The 17,993-nt window shown below is 43.7% G+C and overlaps 1 protein-coding gene across 4 annotated transcripts in view; it reads right to left on the reverse strand.

Annotated features, from left to right (window-relative positions):
- Positions 1-17,993, reverse strand: part of LOC134337411 (rho GTPase-activating protein 45-like) — a 197,917-nt gene that overhangs the window by 15,628 nt on the left and 164,296 nt on the right. For 3 of the 4 annotated variants that reach the window (XM_063032386.1, XM_063032385.1, XM_063032383.1), the window contains exons 14-18: positions 17,353-17,516; positions 13,986-14,087; positions 7,018-7,116; positions 4,606-4,772; positions 1,630-1,818 (exon numbers count right to left, since the gene is read on the reverse strand). In XM_063032386.1, coding sequence (XP_062888456.1) covers positions 1,630-1,818; positions 4,606-4,772; positions 7,018-7,116; positions 13,986-14,087; positions 17,353-17,516 — 721 coding nt within the window. The remainder of the gene's footprint in view (positions 1-1,629; positions 1,819-4,605; positions 4,773-7,017; positions 7,117-13,985; positions 14,088-17,352; positions 17,517-17,993) is intronic. The other variant, XM_063032384.1, reaches the window with a different exon arrangement.

Raw genomic sequence — 17,993 nt, forward strand, 5'->3', positions numbered from 1 at the left:
GCGGAAATTGAACTTCGATCGCTGGCACAGTAAAGCGTTGCGCCAACGACTTCGCTAACATGCACTTGTCAATCAACTCAGTTCTACGCGTGTTAATCAATACAACTTAAAATGACATTAGGAATGAGTTCAGCTGACGTGCCCCTTCATGGAGGTATTGTGCTGCCTTTGTGAAGGTGTTGGGCAGAATCATGCTGCCATCCAAACCAGTGGCCTTGTGTTGGGTATTGAGATTTTCCGGCTTTCTAACACCTTTAATGGGCTGAATCTATCAGTACCCTTCATTGCTAGACTTCATATAGATAATTCCAGTCCCGATGGGATCCCCCAGCATTCTGCTGAGAGTTCAACACTTGAATCCCATGCCAGGTCAAACCCAGCACATCCTAAGGCTTTTAACTGGGATTCCAAGAATTTAGATAAGGAGGCAAGGAGGAAAGAAAATTATTTCTAACTTTGTTAATTTAACGTTAAGTTAATTCTATTTATTTGTCCTTCAAGTTTTTCTGATTTTCTTAAATATTTTAAGTATTAAAAATAAGAGTTGTTGAATGTCTCTGAAAGATATAAAACCTTAGAGTCAAGAATGAACTTGACAGATAGCAAGGCTTTACCTCAGCATCGGCTCTACCGTTGGATCAGAGGGGGCAAGAGACACATAAGTCTGGCCCCGGCAGGTGTGAGAATCACAGCCGGCAACCTCAGACTCGATCTGACCCATAAATTTACCAACCCCCCTGAACATCCAAACAAATGGGTGCAAACCTCCATCACACTGACTACATTTGTTTGAGAACTCATTCATTCAACAGCAAGAAATCCTGAGTTGGTGTTGCATGAATGACTAAATAACTCAGTTATTGGATAATGGAGCAATTTTAGGACCGAATGACCCATCAGTGTTTAATTATTTCAAAGAAAATCTTTAAAAATTAAGATTAACTCTATTTATCACATGTACATTGAAACACAGTGAAATGAGTTTTATTTATTTATTATTATTTTTATTTATTGAGATACAGTGCGGAAACAGACCCTTCTGGCCCAAATAGTTACGCCACTCAACCACCCCAGATTTAACCCTAGCCTAATCACAGGACAATTTACAATGACCAATTGACATACCAACTGGTACATCTTTGAAATGTGGGAGGAAACGGAGCACCCGGAGGAAACCCACACGGTAACAGGGAGAACGTACAAACTCCTTACAGGTGGTGGTGGGAATTGAACCTGGGTCGCCGGTACTGTAAGGCGTTGTGCTAACCACTACGCTACCTTGCTGCCCTAGTCATTTGCACCAACGGCCAACACAGTCCAAGGGTGTGCTGGGGATAGCCCCCAAGTGTTGTCACATTCCAGTGCCAAAATAGCATGCCTCCAACTCATTAATCCTAACTCGCATGTCTTTGGTAATTGGGAGGAAACCAGGGCACCCGGAGGAAACCCACACAGTCACGAACTCCTTACAGAATTGTAACCCAGTCATAATTTCAAGATTGATGGCTCTGTAAAGCATTATGTTAATGGCCGCACTACCACGTCGCCTACCTTTTTTGAACACAATGGTTTGGATGTATGCTGAATGCATTAGGGATCACTTCCAACATCTAGAGAGGATTTACTTACTTTCATACTCAGAGCTCTGCGCTCGATCTCAGAGATGCACGCTTTGATAATGAATGGAATTCCATCGAGACTCTCGCGCGAGGTCTGAGTGAAGTCCCGGCCAAACAGCCTCAGTTTCCTCTGTAGCTTCTTGCGGCCACACTTGATCGCCAGAGTCTCCAGACACTTCTTGTGGCAGGCCAAATTGCACTGTAGGGCAAGTATGATTCGATTAGTGCTCCGTCAAATTCATACCGTATTTACCAGTGGGAATAGTTTGCACTAATCTTCGCCTCATGCACTGAAGTTATCCTTGTCAAAATTGGAATCTAGTATTATCAAAACTCCACCATACACGGTCCTAAGCCCGGCTGTGAACTTTGAAAAGTTGGGCAAGGAGCTAGCGACCCCATCTTGTAAAAACCCAGAGCTATAGGAACATCAGCAGAAGCTCCAAAGGCCTCATCCCCGGGAGAGGAAGAATCTTCACCTGGAAGATTTAAGGTGGGGGTACACCTGGAGACAATTTGAAAGAATGGCCCAGGACAGTGGATCTGGTGAGCAGCTGTCAGCAGTCTATGCTCTAGTAGGGGTGATGGGCTTCAGGAAGTATTATCAACCACATACTGTGCACCATAAAATAATATTCTACTGGTATTAGTCATGGCATCATATAGCTTAGAGGTAGTCCCTTCAGCCCAACAAAACAACTCTCAAATTCAACCACACATTTATACTAATTCAGCATTAAACATCTTTCTCCTCACTTACAAGGAATACTGCCACAAGAAAGCATCATCCGTCTTCAATAATTTCCACCATCCAGGCCATGCTCCCTTCTCACTACTACATTGGACAAGAAGTACAGGAGCCTTAGGTCCCACACCACCAGGTTCAGGAACAGTTACTGCCCTTCAACCGTCCCGCTCCTGAACTAGTGTGGATAACTTCACTCACCTCAACTCTGAACTGATTCCACAGTCTACAGACTCACCTTCTCATATACACTCAGTGGGCACTTTATTAGGTACACCAAATCGTTAATGCAAATATCTAATTAGCCAATCATGTGGCAACAACTCAACGCATAAAAGCATGCAGACAAGTTCAGTTGTTGTTCAGCCCAATGGGGGAAGAAATGTGATCTATGTGAATTTGACTGTGGAATAAATGTTGGTGCCTGATGGGGTGGTTTGTGTATCTCAGAAACTGCTGATTTCCTGCAATTTTCGTGCACAACAGTCTCTTAGTTTACAAGGACTCTGCAACTCACGTTCTCAGTATTAATTGTTTTTTTTTAATTTGCACAATTTGTCTTGCTTTGCACATTGGTTGATTGTCAGTTTTTGTGTTTATGTATAGTTTTCAAAATTCTGTTGTATTTCTTTATTTTCCTGTAAATGCCTGCAAGAAAATGAATTTCGGGGTGACATGAAATGATAAAATTTTTACTTTGTCTTGAATACTTTCCTATCAAGTCCTGTAGATTCTGCTTCTCGCCTACACACCAGAGGTAACTTACAGGGGCCAACTAACCTAGGAGGCAGCAACTCCAATAGCTGTGCCATTGTGTTCCTTCGAAAATTATGTCTCTTTGTTTCCATGCCTCATTCAAGGATATTAAGAAAAGATCAAAAGGTAAATGTTGTTTTCAAGTTAAAACCCTATTAAAGCAAATTATTGAGGTGTCAATCACAGAGTTAATGGAAAACCTACTGAATCACAATAAACCCACCAAGTAGATCAAGATGCCTTTCCGAGCTAGCGTCACATGTCTTTGTTTGGTCCATAACCTTCAAAAGTTTTCCTAATACCCGGGATTTCTGTGTTTTGGATGCAGACTTGAACTATAGACTTTTTTGTTAAATCACTCTTATAGGTTTTTTATATTCTGTGTTTTTCACCTCATATTTCTTGTTTTTTTGTGTGTGGGGGAAGGGGAATTTGGGGGTCGATGTGCCTGTTCTGTTTTTGTTCATTTTTGTGCGGGGAAGGAGGGATTTGGGGGTTGATAATCATGCTGCCGTTCTTTTCTTTTATTTTCTTTCCTGGTTTCGTGAGTATCTGGAGAAGAATTTCAGAGTTGTATACTTTGATAATAAAATGAACCTTTGTGTACCTGTCCAGCAGTCTTTTTCGTATCTGCCTCATTCCTCTGGCCGCCTGATCCGTATACATCAAAGTTCAAAGTAAATTTTATTATCAAAGTACTTATGTGTCACCATATACAACCGTGAGATTCATTTTTTTGTGGGCATACTCAACAAATCTACAGAACGATAACTATAACAGAATCAATGAACGATCAACCAAGTGCAGAAGACAAATAAATATCGAGAACATGAGATTAAGTGCCCTTGAAAGTGAGTCAATTGGCTTTGGGAACATTTCAGTGTTGGGGCAAGTGAAGTTGTGTGAAGTTATCCCCTTTTGTTCAAGAGCGTGATTGTTGAGGAGTAATAACTGTTCTTGAACCTGGTGGTGTGAGTCCCAGGACTCTTGTACCTTCTTCCTGATGACAGCGTTAAGAAAGCATGACCTGGGTGGCGGGGGTCCCTGATGATGAGTGCCACTTTCCTGCGACAATGTTTCAAGTAGATGTGCTCGATGGTGGGGAGGGCTTTACCCGTGATGGACTGGGCCGAATTCACTACTTTTTGCAGGAATTTCCATTCGAGGGCATTTGGTATTTCCATACCAGGTTAAGATGCAGCCTGTCAATCAAAGTACTCTCCACTACACATCTGCGGGTTTGTCAAAAGTTTTAGATGTCATGCCTAATCTCCGCAAACTGCTAAGGAAGTAGAGGCACTGCTGTGCTTTCTTTGTAATTACACTTACTATCTTTTGTGTAAAAAAAATCCTCAATTTTTGATTTAAATCTTTCCCCTCTCAACTTAAATCCAGTTCTTGATTCCCCAAGCCTGGAAAAAAGTACATTCTTCCTTCCTACGCTCCTCGTGATTCTTGTAAAACAAAATATTTTTCTTTATTCACCTCCTCGCATTCAGCTCCCTGAAAGTACACGTAACTGTCACATTCTCTGCACTTGGACGGTGTGCGAAGCTTCCTGAGACGATGTGTCTGTGCAGCCTTTGAGAGGCCCACATTCTTGAAGGGACCAGTGGACACGGCTATCTCTGGAGCCATCCCGTTGATACCTGCTTGGAAATAAGTTTCCAGGCAAATTAGTAAATAGCGACAGATACCAGCCTTTCCAAAGTCAGAATTGGCCACGCTGCACTGAACTGCAGCTCATCTTGAAATAAAATGTTGCCACTTCTGCAAGGGACAATCAAAAATCTATCGGCTACATTGGTAGTCAAAACGTTCTGCAGATGGCGGAAATCTTGAGCAACACACACACACAAGCAAAAAATGCTGGAGGAACTCAGCAGGCTCGGCAGCATCTATGGAGAGGAATAAATGATGAAGGGTCTCGATCTGAAGCGTTGACTGATTTTCCCCTCCATAGATATTGCCTGACAAACTCAGTTCCTCCAACATTTTGGATATGTAAATCAAGTACTTGGGATGGCACGGTAGTGGTTAGCACAACGCTTTTCAATATCAACGACCCAGGCTCAATTCCCGCTGCTGTTTGTAAGAAGTTTATATGTTCTCCCCATGACTACATGGATTTTCTCCCAGGTGCTCCAGTTTCCTCCCACAGTCCAAAGACATTGATTGGTCATTGTAAATCGTCCTGTGATTACGCTAGGATTAAATCGGGGGTTGCTGGGTGGTGTGGCTTGAAGGGCTGGAAGGGCCAACTCCACGATATAGCTCAATAAATAAAGAAATAAATGATCATGGTGAGATGCATCAAAAGCCTTGGTTCGATGTCGCACCAGAACCAACCCCCAAAGATTTGGGGGCATCATCCATTCATTTTTCAGGAACCACTAGGTGATCGACTCACTATTGGAGTTGCCTCTTTAGATGCAATGCTAAGACTCCCGATGCAGCTGTCTCCTCTACATTGGTGAGACCCGTCATAAACCGGAGGACTGCTTCGTTGAGCACCTCTGCTCCATCTGCCAAAAGCAGAACTTCCCGGTGGCCAAACATTTTAATTCCCAATCCCATTCCCATTCTGACATGTCGGTCCATGGCCTCCTCTTGTGCCAAGATGAGGCCAACGTCAGGGTGGAGGAGCAACACTTCATAGCCTCTGGATAGCCTCCAACCTGATGGCATGAATATAGATTTCTCCTTCCGGTAAAAACATTTTTCCCACCCCCTCCCGTCTTCTTCTATTCCCCACTCTGGCCTTTTACCTCTTCTCACCTGCCTAACAGTTCCCCCGGTCCCCTCTTTCTTTCCTTTTGCCTATGGTCCACCCTCCTTCCCTATCAGATTTCTCCTTCTCCAGCCCTTCACCTTTCCTACTCACCTGGCTTTACCTATCACCTTCTAGCTAGCCTCCTTCTCCTCCCCCACCTTTACATTCTGACGTCTTCCCCCTTCCTTTCCTGTCTCGAAGGTGAGTCTCGGCCCAAATCGTCGACTCTTTATTCACTTCCATATATGCCCCCTGATCTGCTGAGTTCCTCCAGCATTTTGTGTGTGTTGTAGAGGTATTGACTGTTACTGAGGTTTGGCCAGATGTCAACAGCCATGATGCAGGATTTCAACCCAAAACGTCGATAATTCCTCCCCAACCCCCAGCCCACTGCTTGACCTGTTTCATTCTTCCAGCAGTGTGCTTGTGCTCCAGATCACGGCATCTGCACTCTTCTTGTACAGCACACACACAATGCTGGAGGAACTCAGCAGGTCAGGCAGCATCTATGGAGAGGAATAAAGAGTTGGCGTTTTGGGCTGAGACCCTTCCTCAGGACTGGAAAGGAAGGGGGAAGAAGATAGAATAAGATAGTGGGAAGGTGGAGAAGAAGTTCAAGCTGACAGGAGATAGGTGAGACCAAGTGAGACGGAAGGAGGGTAGGTGGGAGAGAGGAGATGAAGTAAGAAGCTGAGAGGAAATAGGTGGAAGAGGTAAAGGCCTGAAGAAGAAGGAATCTAATAGGAGAGGACTATGGGCCATGGGAGACAGGGGAGGAGAAGGTAATGGGCAGCTGAGGAGAAGTGATGAGAGAGTAAGCAGAGTGAGGAATAGCAAAAGAGAGAAGAGGGGATTTGGAGTAATTACCAGAAGTTAGGGAAATTGATGTTCATGACAATTAGTTGGAGATGTTGTCCTTCCAACCTGAGTGGGTTATTCCTCTCCAAAGATGCTGCCTGACCTGCTGAGTTCCTCCAGCATTTTGTGTGTGTTGCTCCAAGATGTCCAGCATCTGCAGAACCTTTTCTGCGACCTCTCACATTTGCCAATGACCTTGGCTTTTCACAAATATGGTATAATCCAAGTTTCTCACTGGGCCTCCGAACTAAATGTACTTAACTTACTTTGCTCAAAGTTTGTGTTGCTGTCTTTATCCTCCACGTCCTCACTGCTAGACATGGTTCCAGAGGAAGGAATACTGGGCAACTTTCGAACGAAATCACCTGTGGATCCAAAGAACAGAGATATGGCTTTGCTGATAATGTTGAATTATTTGTAAATACATATATTTTTAATCAAGGGTAACAGATAAAAATATGCATCTGAAAATTCTGGAATCTAACCTTTATAATGTTACCAGTGTATTTGTGGCTGTTGGTGAACTTAATGTCTTTAAAGAAATTAAACTCATACGAGATTATTAGCTATCTCCTGTACCTAATAAAGTGGCCACAGTGTATATTCTGCTGCCCATCCACTTCAAGGTTCAATGTATTGAGTGTTCAGAGATGCTCTTCTGCACACCACTGTTATAGCATGTGGTAATTGGAGTTACTGTCACTGTTCTGTCTGCTTGAACCAGTCTGGCCGTTCTCCTCTGACCTCTCTCATTAAAAAGGAGTTTTCAATGACAGAACTGCCATTCAGTGTGTTTTTTTTTGGGGGGGGGCGGGTTTGCGCCATTCTCTGTAAACTCCAGACTGCTGGGCGTGAAAATTCCAGGAGAACAGCAGTTTCGAAGATACTCAAACCACCCCATCTGGCACCAACAATCATTCCACGATCAAAGTCACTTAGATCACATTTCTTCTCCATTCTGATGTTTGTTCTGAACAACAGCTGAACCTCTTGACCGTGTCTGCATGCTTTGAGTTGCTGCCACATGATTGGCTGATTAGATATTTACAGTAATGAGCAGGTGTACAGGTGTACCTAGTGAGTGGCCACTGAATGCATGTCCCAACATGGAGCTATGTTGATAGCTTGGGTTACTTTACACCAAGTTTTGTTGTTCAAATCATACATTGGCTGCTCGTGTCAAGGATTCTAACACCAGACCAAGCTGGGTTCAGGCCAGGCCACTCTTGCTGCGGTCAAGTCCTGAACTTAACCCATTATATTGAGGATGGCTTTGAAATATGACAAGTTACAGGGGCAGTATTTACTGACTTAACAGCAGCATACGACACTGTGAATCAGAGGCCTTCTACTGAAATTATCTAAAATATTAAAGAATGAAACCACAGTCAAAGTAATAAGAAGTCTCCTAGAAAATCGCAGATTTTATGTAGAAATGAATGGAATTAAGAGTAGGTGGCATCCACAAAAGAACGGACTACCACAGGGATCAGTCCTGGCACCTCTACTATTTAATGTTTACACAAATGACCAACCAACCTCTCCTAACACACGCAGGTTTATCTCTGCAGACGACCTATGCATAGCAACACAAGCTAACTCCTTCCAAGAAGTTGAAGTATGACTTACAGCAGTCCTCGAAGCAATGAAGCAGTATTTTGAAAAATGGTCTCTGAACCCAAATCCATCAAAAACTCAAGTGTGTGCATTCCACCTGAGGAATCGAGAAGCAGCTCGGAAACTCAAGATCTTCCGGTGTGGGAAGGAGCTCGAACACCATCCGACTCCAACTTACCTGGGCGTGACACTGGATAGGACGCTCTCATTTGCCACCCACAACCAAAAACTCCGAGGGAAAGTTGGCTCTCGTTGGAATGAGGCTTTGGAGTAAGTTAACTCCTCTTCCATCAATGCCAGGCATTGTTTAATACAATTTAAAATTCTACATAGACTACATTACTCAAAAGTAAGGATTCATAAAATATTCCCAGAGGTGTCCCCAATGTGTGAGAAATGCAAGTCCTCGGAGAAAAATTTGTTACATAGTTATGCCTTATGTCCCAGGATACAAGAGTATTGGAAGCAAATATCTGAGGTCCTCTCGAAGGTACTAAAGGTACAGATAATATCAGACCCCATTTTAATAATTTTTGGAACTTCTGCGAGGTCAAATAAATTCCAGGCTACCCAGCAACAACTCCTGACCTATGGCATACTTAATGGAAAGAAACTTGTACTGATGTTCTGGAAAAAGGAGGAAACTCCATCACTCAGACAATGGCTGGCTGCATCTAGAGAGGATAAGGTACGTTATCAAGGACAGACTCAAGGAATTTGAAAAAATCTGGCAACCATTACTGTTGTATTTAGAAGAGACCGACAGCTGAAATAAGTGTGGGGGGTGGTAGGACCTAAACAGCACATACGGGAGGGGTGAGGGCTGGGAAGGGGAAAGGAGACGGGGTGGTAGGGTTTCCTCTGCTTTTTACTTGTTTACTATACATACATTCATTTGACTTTCATTATGTTGTTATAAGAAAGAAAAGAAAAAAGAGGCATTGTACTTTAGGACATTGTCGGTTGTGGTTAAGCTGATGTTGCTTCACAATAAAAACATTTGAAACAGAAAGCAGGCTCTCGCAATTCTCTCTTGAGAAAAATTAGCAGGCACGAAATGGGGAGCTAATGCTCACACACTGAGATCAACTGCCCTAGCACTCTGCTATGCAGCTGCAGAATACTGAGCACCTGTGTGGGGCAGATCAGCCCATGCGAAGAAAATAGACCGGTTGCTTAACGAAGCCTGCCGAATAATCACGGGCACACTGCGCCCCACACCCACTAACATCATTTACTGACTTGCAGGCATTGCTCCCCCGGAGATCCGAAGACACACTACAACAAAAATTGAAAAAGGTAAACAGAACTCAGATCCACGGCACCCACTACACCATCATGTGCCAGTTTCCAACCGCCTAAAATCGAGGAAAAGTTTTGCTACAGTGGAGGAACTACCTCACGGAACATCCCCCCCCCCCCCCAAATATACAGGATTGACCTCTGGTAACAAACAGAAGCCAGAACCCCACCAAACAATACAGTGCAAGACCCCACAGAAATGTTACCAGACGGGGCACTGCTTGACAGACAAAAGTGGTGCACTCTCAGCAGAGCGAGAGCGGGAGTTTGTAGGACGGGAGACAATATGGTGAAGTGGGGTTTAAAGACCAGCGAATCCTGTGAGCGTGGCGAAAGGGTGCAGAACATTGAACAGGTTCTGCGCAACTGCCCACTCTGACCTGATTTAGCTGCCACTGACCTGCTCAACATCAACCAAACAACACTAGAGTGGCTGACTGTCTGGTGTGACAAGCTATGATGATGATCATCACAGTGATTTTAAATGTCATTAGCGGATACTTGGCCATCACTTCACCATGGACACTGCATGAAGAGGAACAGAACCTCTGTGGAGATTTGTTACAGTGGAGGGATTATTACCGACTCCTCTCACATCAGGAGTGAGACTGAAAAACAAAACTGCAGACGCTGGAATTGACAAAAGCAAAAAATGCTGAAGATATTCATCATATCAGGTATGTTTGTACAGAACAAAATTAGAGTTAATATTTCAGATTTTTCATGATGAGGGATTAAATCTCTTTTCTCTCTCTCTCTCTCTCTCCACAGACGTATCTGTACCTGACCTTATAAGTCTTTCCAGCACCATTTTAATGTTAAACTTCCAACATCCATCACAGCGAGTGGTGGGAGTATAGAATGAGCTGCCAGACAAGGTGGTAAATGCGGGTTCTTTTTTAACATTTAAGAATAAATTGGATAGATACATGGATGGGAGGTGTATGGAGGGATATGGTCCGTGTGCAGGTCAGTGGGACTAGACAGAAAATGGTTCAGCCCAGCCAAGAAGGGCCAAAAGGCCTGTTTCTATGCTGTAGTTTTTCTATGGCTTCTATGGTTTAATGCTGTATCGCAAACCTTCCCTTTTGCTCTTCATCGTGTTTTTGAAATTTTATAATTTGTCCAGGTCTGACAAACCTAACACGTTTATTCAGTCTCTCTTTGTCACACGCACACACACCTTCTCTTTCTCTCACTCACACATTCACATTCTCTCTTTCTCACATTGTTTCTCACTCTCTCACTCACTGACTCTCTCTCCCACACCATAGAAAACCATAGAAAAACTACAGCACAGAAAACAGGTCTTTTGGCCCTTCTTGGCTGTGCCGAACCATTTTCTGCCCAGTCCCACTGACCTGCACACGGACCATATCCCTCCATACACCTCCCATCCATGTATCTGCCCAAGTTTTTCTTAAATGTTAAAAAAGAACCCGCATTTACCACCTCGTCTGGCAGCTCATTCCATACTCCCACCACTCTCTGTGTGAAGAAGCCCCCCCTAATGTTCCCTTTAAACTTTTCCCCCCTCACCCTTAACCCATGTCCTCTGGTTTTTTTCTCCCCTTGCCTCAGTGGAAAAAGCCTGCTTGCATTCACTCTATCTATACCCATCATAATTTTATATACCTCTATCAAATCTCCCCTCATTCTTCTACGCTCCAGGGAATAAAGTCCCAACCTATTCAACCTTTCTCTGTAACTGAGTTTCTCAAGTCCCGGCAACATCCTTGTAAACTTTCTCTGCACTTTTTCAACCTTATTAATATCCTTCCTGTAATTTGGTGACCAAAACTGAACACAATACTCCAGATTCGGCCTCACCAATGCCTTATACAACCTCATCATAACGTTCCAGCTCTTATACTCAATACATTCTTTCTTTCTCCCACACAGTCTCTCTCTCTCTCTCTCTCAGACACATTCTCTCTCTCTTTCTCACAGGCACGTACTCTCTCTTGCTCTCTCTCCCCATCATGTGGGGAAATGGCCTGCACAAGAGGGCACATTTTTAAGGTGCTTGGAAGTAGGTACAGAGGAGATGTCAGGGCTAAGTTTTTTTATGCAGAGAATGGTGAGTGCTTGGAATGGGCTGCCAGCAGCGGTTGTGGAAGTGGATATGACAGGGCCTTTTAAGAGACTCCTGGATAGGTACATGGATCTTAGAAAAATAGAGGACTATGGGTAAGCCTAGGTAGTTATAAGGTAGGGACATGTTCGGCACAGCTTTGTGGGCTGAAGGGCCTGTATTGTGCTGTAGGTTTTCTATGTTTCTATCATTCTCTCTCTCTCTCTCTCCCCTCCTCACACTCACCATTGATGCATTCTGACCTGCTGAGTACTTTCAGCAACTCTGTCCCATATCAGGCTGCCCAGAAAGGAACTGTTTTAGAACAATTCGTACCGGGACATACTTATATGTCATACCCTAACCTTCACCTGTGTAAATCCAGCACAAAATGTCCTGCGTTGCCTTTAGATGTCACATTGAAACACTCTTTTCAGAGTCACACAAAGGGTGGTGAGTATACAGAACGATGTGTCACAGGAAGTATTATTGAAGAAGCACTTGTATAGGTAGACGGAGAGGTAGGGCAGAAAGGGTTATGGTGCAAAGGCAGGAAATGGGGACTGGGTGGGTGGCCACTGTGGTTGGTACGGACTGGTTTTTCCTGTAAGCATGCTGTTCCGCTCTGTGACTCTATGCTGAGCCTTGGCAAGCAGCAGATGGATTCCAAGACAAGAGGGCATCACGGACCTTGGGGTCGTCCACAAGGGTTCAGCCCAAGGAAGTGCTTTTCTTAACGACCTTGTGTAGAAGCACGAAAGCCTGAGTTTTGAATCACCTGGCCCTGGCAGAACAATGTGCTTTGAACGAGCAGTAGGAAGTGAAGGCATAGAGAAATAAAGCTGAATAAGTCAAGCATGAATCAGGAGCAGGAGTCAGGTTACTGTCCCTTCAAGCCAACTTCACTATTTAATAAATTAGACTGATCCAGCTGTAACCTAATTTCTGCATTCCCATCTTCTTCACCATAGAATAGGATGGAGCATCGCAGCTTGGTACGGCAACTGCTCTGCCACCTGCAGAGAGTTGTGGACACAGCTCAGCACATCATGGAAACCAGACTCCCCTCCATGGACTCTGTCTGTACTTCTCAGTGCCTCAGTAAAGCAGCCAGAATAATCAAAGATCCCACCCACCCCGGACATTCTTTCTTTCTCCCCCTTCCCTTTGGGTAGAAAATTAAAAGGCACGTACCACCAGCATCAAGAAATGCTTCTGTCCCGTTGTTATAAAATTATTGAATAGTTCCCTAGTACAATAAGATGGGACTCTTGACCTCATAGTCTACCTTGTTATGGCCTGGCGCCTTATTGTCTACCTGCATGTTCTCTGTAACTGTAACACTTCATTCTGCATTCTGTTATTGTTTTCTATTGTACTATCTCAATGCACTGTGTAATGAAACAATGCCTATGGATTGTGCACAATATATGTACCGACAATAATAAATACAACCTTTGCCTTAAATATAGAGTACTGTGCAAAAGCACATGTATACTGCTAGGGCAGTTAAGGCTTTTGCACAGTCCTGTAGTAATTTTATGTATTGCACCGTACTGCTATCGAAAAAAAATCATGACATATGTGAGTGATGATAAACCTGATTCTGATAGGGGTCTCTGTTGTGGACTGAGAGTGGGAAGCGGGCAGGGAGAGAGGAATCATGGTTGGGAAAAGGGGAAGGGAGAGGGGAGGGAGCTGGAAGCACCAGAGAGACATTCTGTAATGATCAATAAACCAATTACTTTCAACCAAATGACCTTGCCTGGTGTCTCAGGGCTGGGTGCATCTCCCCCAGGCACTCCTCCTCTGCCACCTGTCTCACACCCCTCCCACAGCACTCCACCCTCATTATTCAGAACATCCTTTGCTCTCACCATATTTACAAGCTCATTATCCGCTCCACATTGCAAAATACGGTACTGTGCAATAGTCTTAGGCACCCTAGCTCTCTCTCTCTTTCTGTATATACATACACACACACACGTCTGCCTAAGATTTTTGCACGGTACTGTATTTAAAAACTCAGCAAAAAATGTGCTTCATCTTTGCCTCGCTTTAAACAATGACGCTTAAGTCTTGATTCTCCCACAGGAGAAAGCACCCTCTCTGCATGTACCCTCAGGGTCTCAAATGTTTCAGTTTGGCTCTGCTTTCTAAATCAAATAACAATTAATAACAATATCCTATTCCGATTCAGTTTGTCTTTGTGAATGTTCTCCGTAGGTTTGCTAAACCAACCTGAGGTGGAAGAGGGAGAATCCAGGCTATTTCCTCCACCCACACTCTCGGTGTCACTCATGGTCGTGGGCCAGGACCTGTGCACCTGATGACTTCGAACCCCTGAAAGGACCAAACATTTTACTGAGTTATTCACAGATTTGACTCCAGCACTTGGCATCCTCATACAGAAATCATCATCATTATCTCTCAATGCTTTCACAAGTGGAAAACAATGCTGTACACTTTCAAATGGTTCATTTAAATCACCCTCATGTTCTAATCCTTCCATCCAACGTTCAAAGTAAATTTATTATTATATGTCACCTTATACAACCCTGAGATTCACTTTCTTGTGGGCATACTTAATAAATCTATAGAACAGTAACAGACTCAGTGAAAAACTGCCCAACTTGGGCTTTCAACCACTTTACAGAGGACAACAAACTGTGCAAATAAAAAAAGAAAGAAAGAATTAAAATAATAAATAAATTCGTAATAAGTATCAAGAACATGAGATGAAGAGTCCTTGAAAGTGAGTTGAGTGATTGTTGGAACAATTCAATGATGGGGCAAGTGAAGTTGAGTGAACATGCTCTTTGGTTCAAGAGCCTGATGGTTGAAGAGTGATAACTGTTCCAGAACCTGATGGTGTGAGGCCTGAGGCTCCTGTACCTTCTTCCTGGTGGCAACAGCGAGAAGAGAGCATGACCTGGGTGGTGGGGGTCCCTGATGATGGATGCTGTTTCCAGTGACAACGTTTCATGTAGATGTGCTCAGTAGTGAGGAGGGCTTTACTAGTGATGGACTGGACGTATCCACTACTTTTTGTAAGATCTTCCATTCAAAGGCATTCGTGTTTCCATACCAGGCCGCAATGCAGCCAGTCAATATATTCTCCGCTACTCATCTATAGAAGTTTGTTGAAGTTTTAGATGTCACGCCAAATCTTTGAAAACTCCTAAGCAGAAGTGTTGCCATGCTTTCTTTGTAATTGCTCTTTCGTACTGGGCCCAGGACAAGTCCTCTGAACTAACAACACCAAGGAATTTAAAGTTGCTGACCCTCTCCACCTCTGATATTCCGATGAGGACTGGCTCACGAAACTCTGGTTTCCTTCTCCTTAAGTCAATTATCAGCTCCTTGATCTTTCTGACATTGAGTCAGGGTTTTTTGTTATATTCAGCCAGATTTTCAGTCTCCTTCCAGATTTGTCACCACCTTTAATTCATTTCAATTTGAATATCAAAATAAGGTTACACAGCATATCATCTTCTGAGCCAGCCCCTCAGAGCTTTGTGTCTGTGGTGGTACCATCCCAGCATGAAAGTCTGGGTGGTGAATATTGTCAGAACAGTGGAAATCTTGTTTCTTCAATTAACACTACTCTCTCGATATCAGCACATAACTCTCAGGAGAGAGAAGCGTATTTCAATGTTTTCCAAATATAATCGCATTATTTATATTGATGCTCAGCACCCAGAACTGATTATCAGAGGGGGAGTATATCCTCCTGACAATTGCAAAATAAAGATTAGCTTTATTTGTCACAAGTGCATCAAGACATACAGTGAAATGCATCATTTATGCCAACAACCAACACAATCCTAGGATGTGCTGGGGATGGCCCTCAAGTGTCACCATACTTCCGGCATGACCTCAGTTTGCTAATCTGAGCTAACACATAATTGCTTAGAATGTGGGAGGAAACCAGAGCACCTGGAGGAAACCCTCACGGTTACAGACGGCAGCGGAATTGAAGCCAGGTTGCTGGCCCTATAGTAGCATTTCACTAACTGCTAAGCCACTGTGCCACACAAAGACTCAAAGTGCGTCTAGCAACCCACACAAAATTCTGGAGGAACTCAGCGAGTCATGCACCACCTATCGGGGGGGGGAGGGGGGAATGAACTGTCGACTTTTCAGGCCGAGACTCTTCGTCAGGACTTTGCTTAAGATTTCCGGCATCTGCAGAAGCTCCTGTGTACATTAATAACAAGTTGTAGATTGGATGATCCTCACAGTTCCTTTTTGGGAATGAGATGACATAGAGTGGGACAAATATTGCAGGATGCTCCTTTTCCTGTGTAAGAGGCCGGGAGTTCAGATTTCCACAGAAGCATGCTCAAACGTACAAACCCAGAACTTGCTCTCAGCTGGAATTCACCAAATGCACTCCAGCATTTGAAGCTCTGGCAAGTCTCCATCATACGTGATGCAACATCAGGTTAGGAATTATTCTCCACTGATTTCAATGGAGAAGAATGGCTGTGAGGGATTAAGTTATTAGCAATCATATTTCATTTAATTGTTTGTATTTATTTAAATGTTTTAAAATGCTTTACTTTTTTAAAGATAAGTTTTTATTTAAAGTTTAATTAAATTTTGAATTATTTTCAAATGACTGTTTAGAAACATAACTGGAACGATGTTTAGTTTTCAATAGCTGGCTAAGGCAAGTAGAACCACCAAGTATTTCTTTCCCAACAATTTGTGGGCCGGACATCTTACCTTCCTCCCCTATGTGACTGGAATTCCAAGACCTTACTCCAAACTTGGAAAAGCCCCTTCTGCCAAAGTGTGTTTGAAGTGTTCAGTGCAGTGAAAGTTACTGACCACAAACCACAAGCAAATCTGAGGATTCTTCCTTTGTTACAGAGTTTGATGGGAATTGCTTTCAGGAAGATGTAAATTTAATGGTGGGAAATGCTATTTCTTCTGACTTAGCTGCTTACAAAGATGATCTATCTTTGCAAGCAGCTAGGTCACCTTTTGAATGTTGAAAGGACCAGAGAGAGTGGATTTTGAGAGGATGGTTCCTATGGTGGGGGAGTCTAGGACCAGAGAGAGCAGCCTCACATTCGCAGGACGTACATTTAGAAAGAAGACGAGGATGAATTTCTTTGACCAGAGGATGGTGAATCTGTGGAATTCATTGCCACAGCCGGCTGCGGCGGCCAAGTCATTAACCTACCCAGTACGTTTTTGGAACGTGGGAGAGAAGTGGATCACCCGGAGAAAACCCACACATTCCACAGGGAGGATGTCCGGAGACTCCTTATCAAACAGCACCGGATTGAACTCCAAAGTCTGGAACGCCCCAAGCTGTAATAGCATCAAGCTACCTGATACGTTACCATTGTTGTCCACGGAGTTTCATTGATTTCTTTGTATTTACCGCAGTAGCTCACAAGAAAATGAATCCAAAGGTGATATATGGTAATAAATAATAAATTTACTTTGAACTTGGAACTTTTTGAAATTTACAGCCATTCTGTTTAAAGCAATATTGCCTCTTCCCCGTCCTAGGCGACTCACCTGTACTGAGTTTTATCAATTCTATATAGCGCAGTGCCAGCACAGTTTACACCTGGTTATTACGACTTACCTCTTCTCTCAGGGAGGCCTCCACCCCGCACCTCCTTCTGGGTCAGGGTACCCTCTGGGCTGCCTGGCTCATCTGTGGACGTCTGGCTCGGAACCTCGTTTGACGTGTTCGGAGGAAAGTCCTGAGCGTTGAAGCTACCCTTACGGGCCCTCACATGGGGGGACCTGCAAAATGAGGATAACTGTGTCTTCAGATACATTGCTGCACCAGCATTTCAAAAAGAGTAAAACTTGATATTATTCACAGCAATTATAATTGAGTAACTCTCAAAATATTTGTAACTTCAAAGGGGAGAGTAGCTAGTTTTGAAGACAGTTTTAAAGGGCAGGAGATCCCTGTGGTAAAGGATCACAGCGCCGGGGGGGGGGGGGAATCTGAAGATGTCAGACCAGAAACAAGAAACGGAAACGTCAGAAGAACTCAGCCAGTCAGAGATGTTTCTGATTCAGTGTTATTGTCCTGAAACGTTGATTGGCTTCTCTTTCCACAGACGATGCTTAACTGGTTGAGTTCCTCCAGCAGCTGCTGTTGCTATGGTGTCTGGTTAATGCGCCAGACAGTGGTGAAAGTGAGGCTGGGTCGTTGGCGCTGTGATAGTGTTGTGCTAACTTCTGCGCTGCCGAGCCACTCCCAAGTGCTGA

The sequence above is a fragment of the Mobula hypostoma genome, chromosome 24 (assembly GCF_963921235.1).
Source record: "Mobula hypostoma chromosome 24, sMobHyp1.1, whole genome shotgun sequence".
Lineage (NCBI taxonomy): Eukaryota > Metazoa > Chordata > Chondrichthyes > Myliobatiformes > Myliobatidae > Mobula > Mobula hypostoma.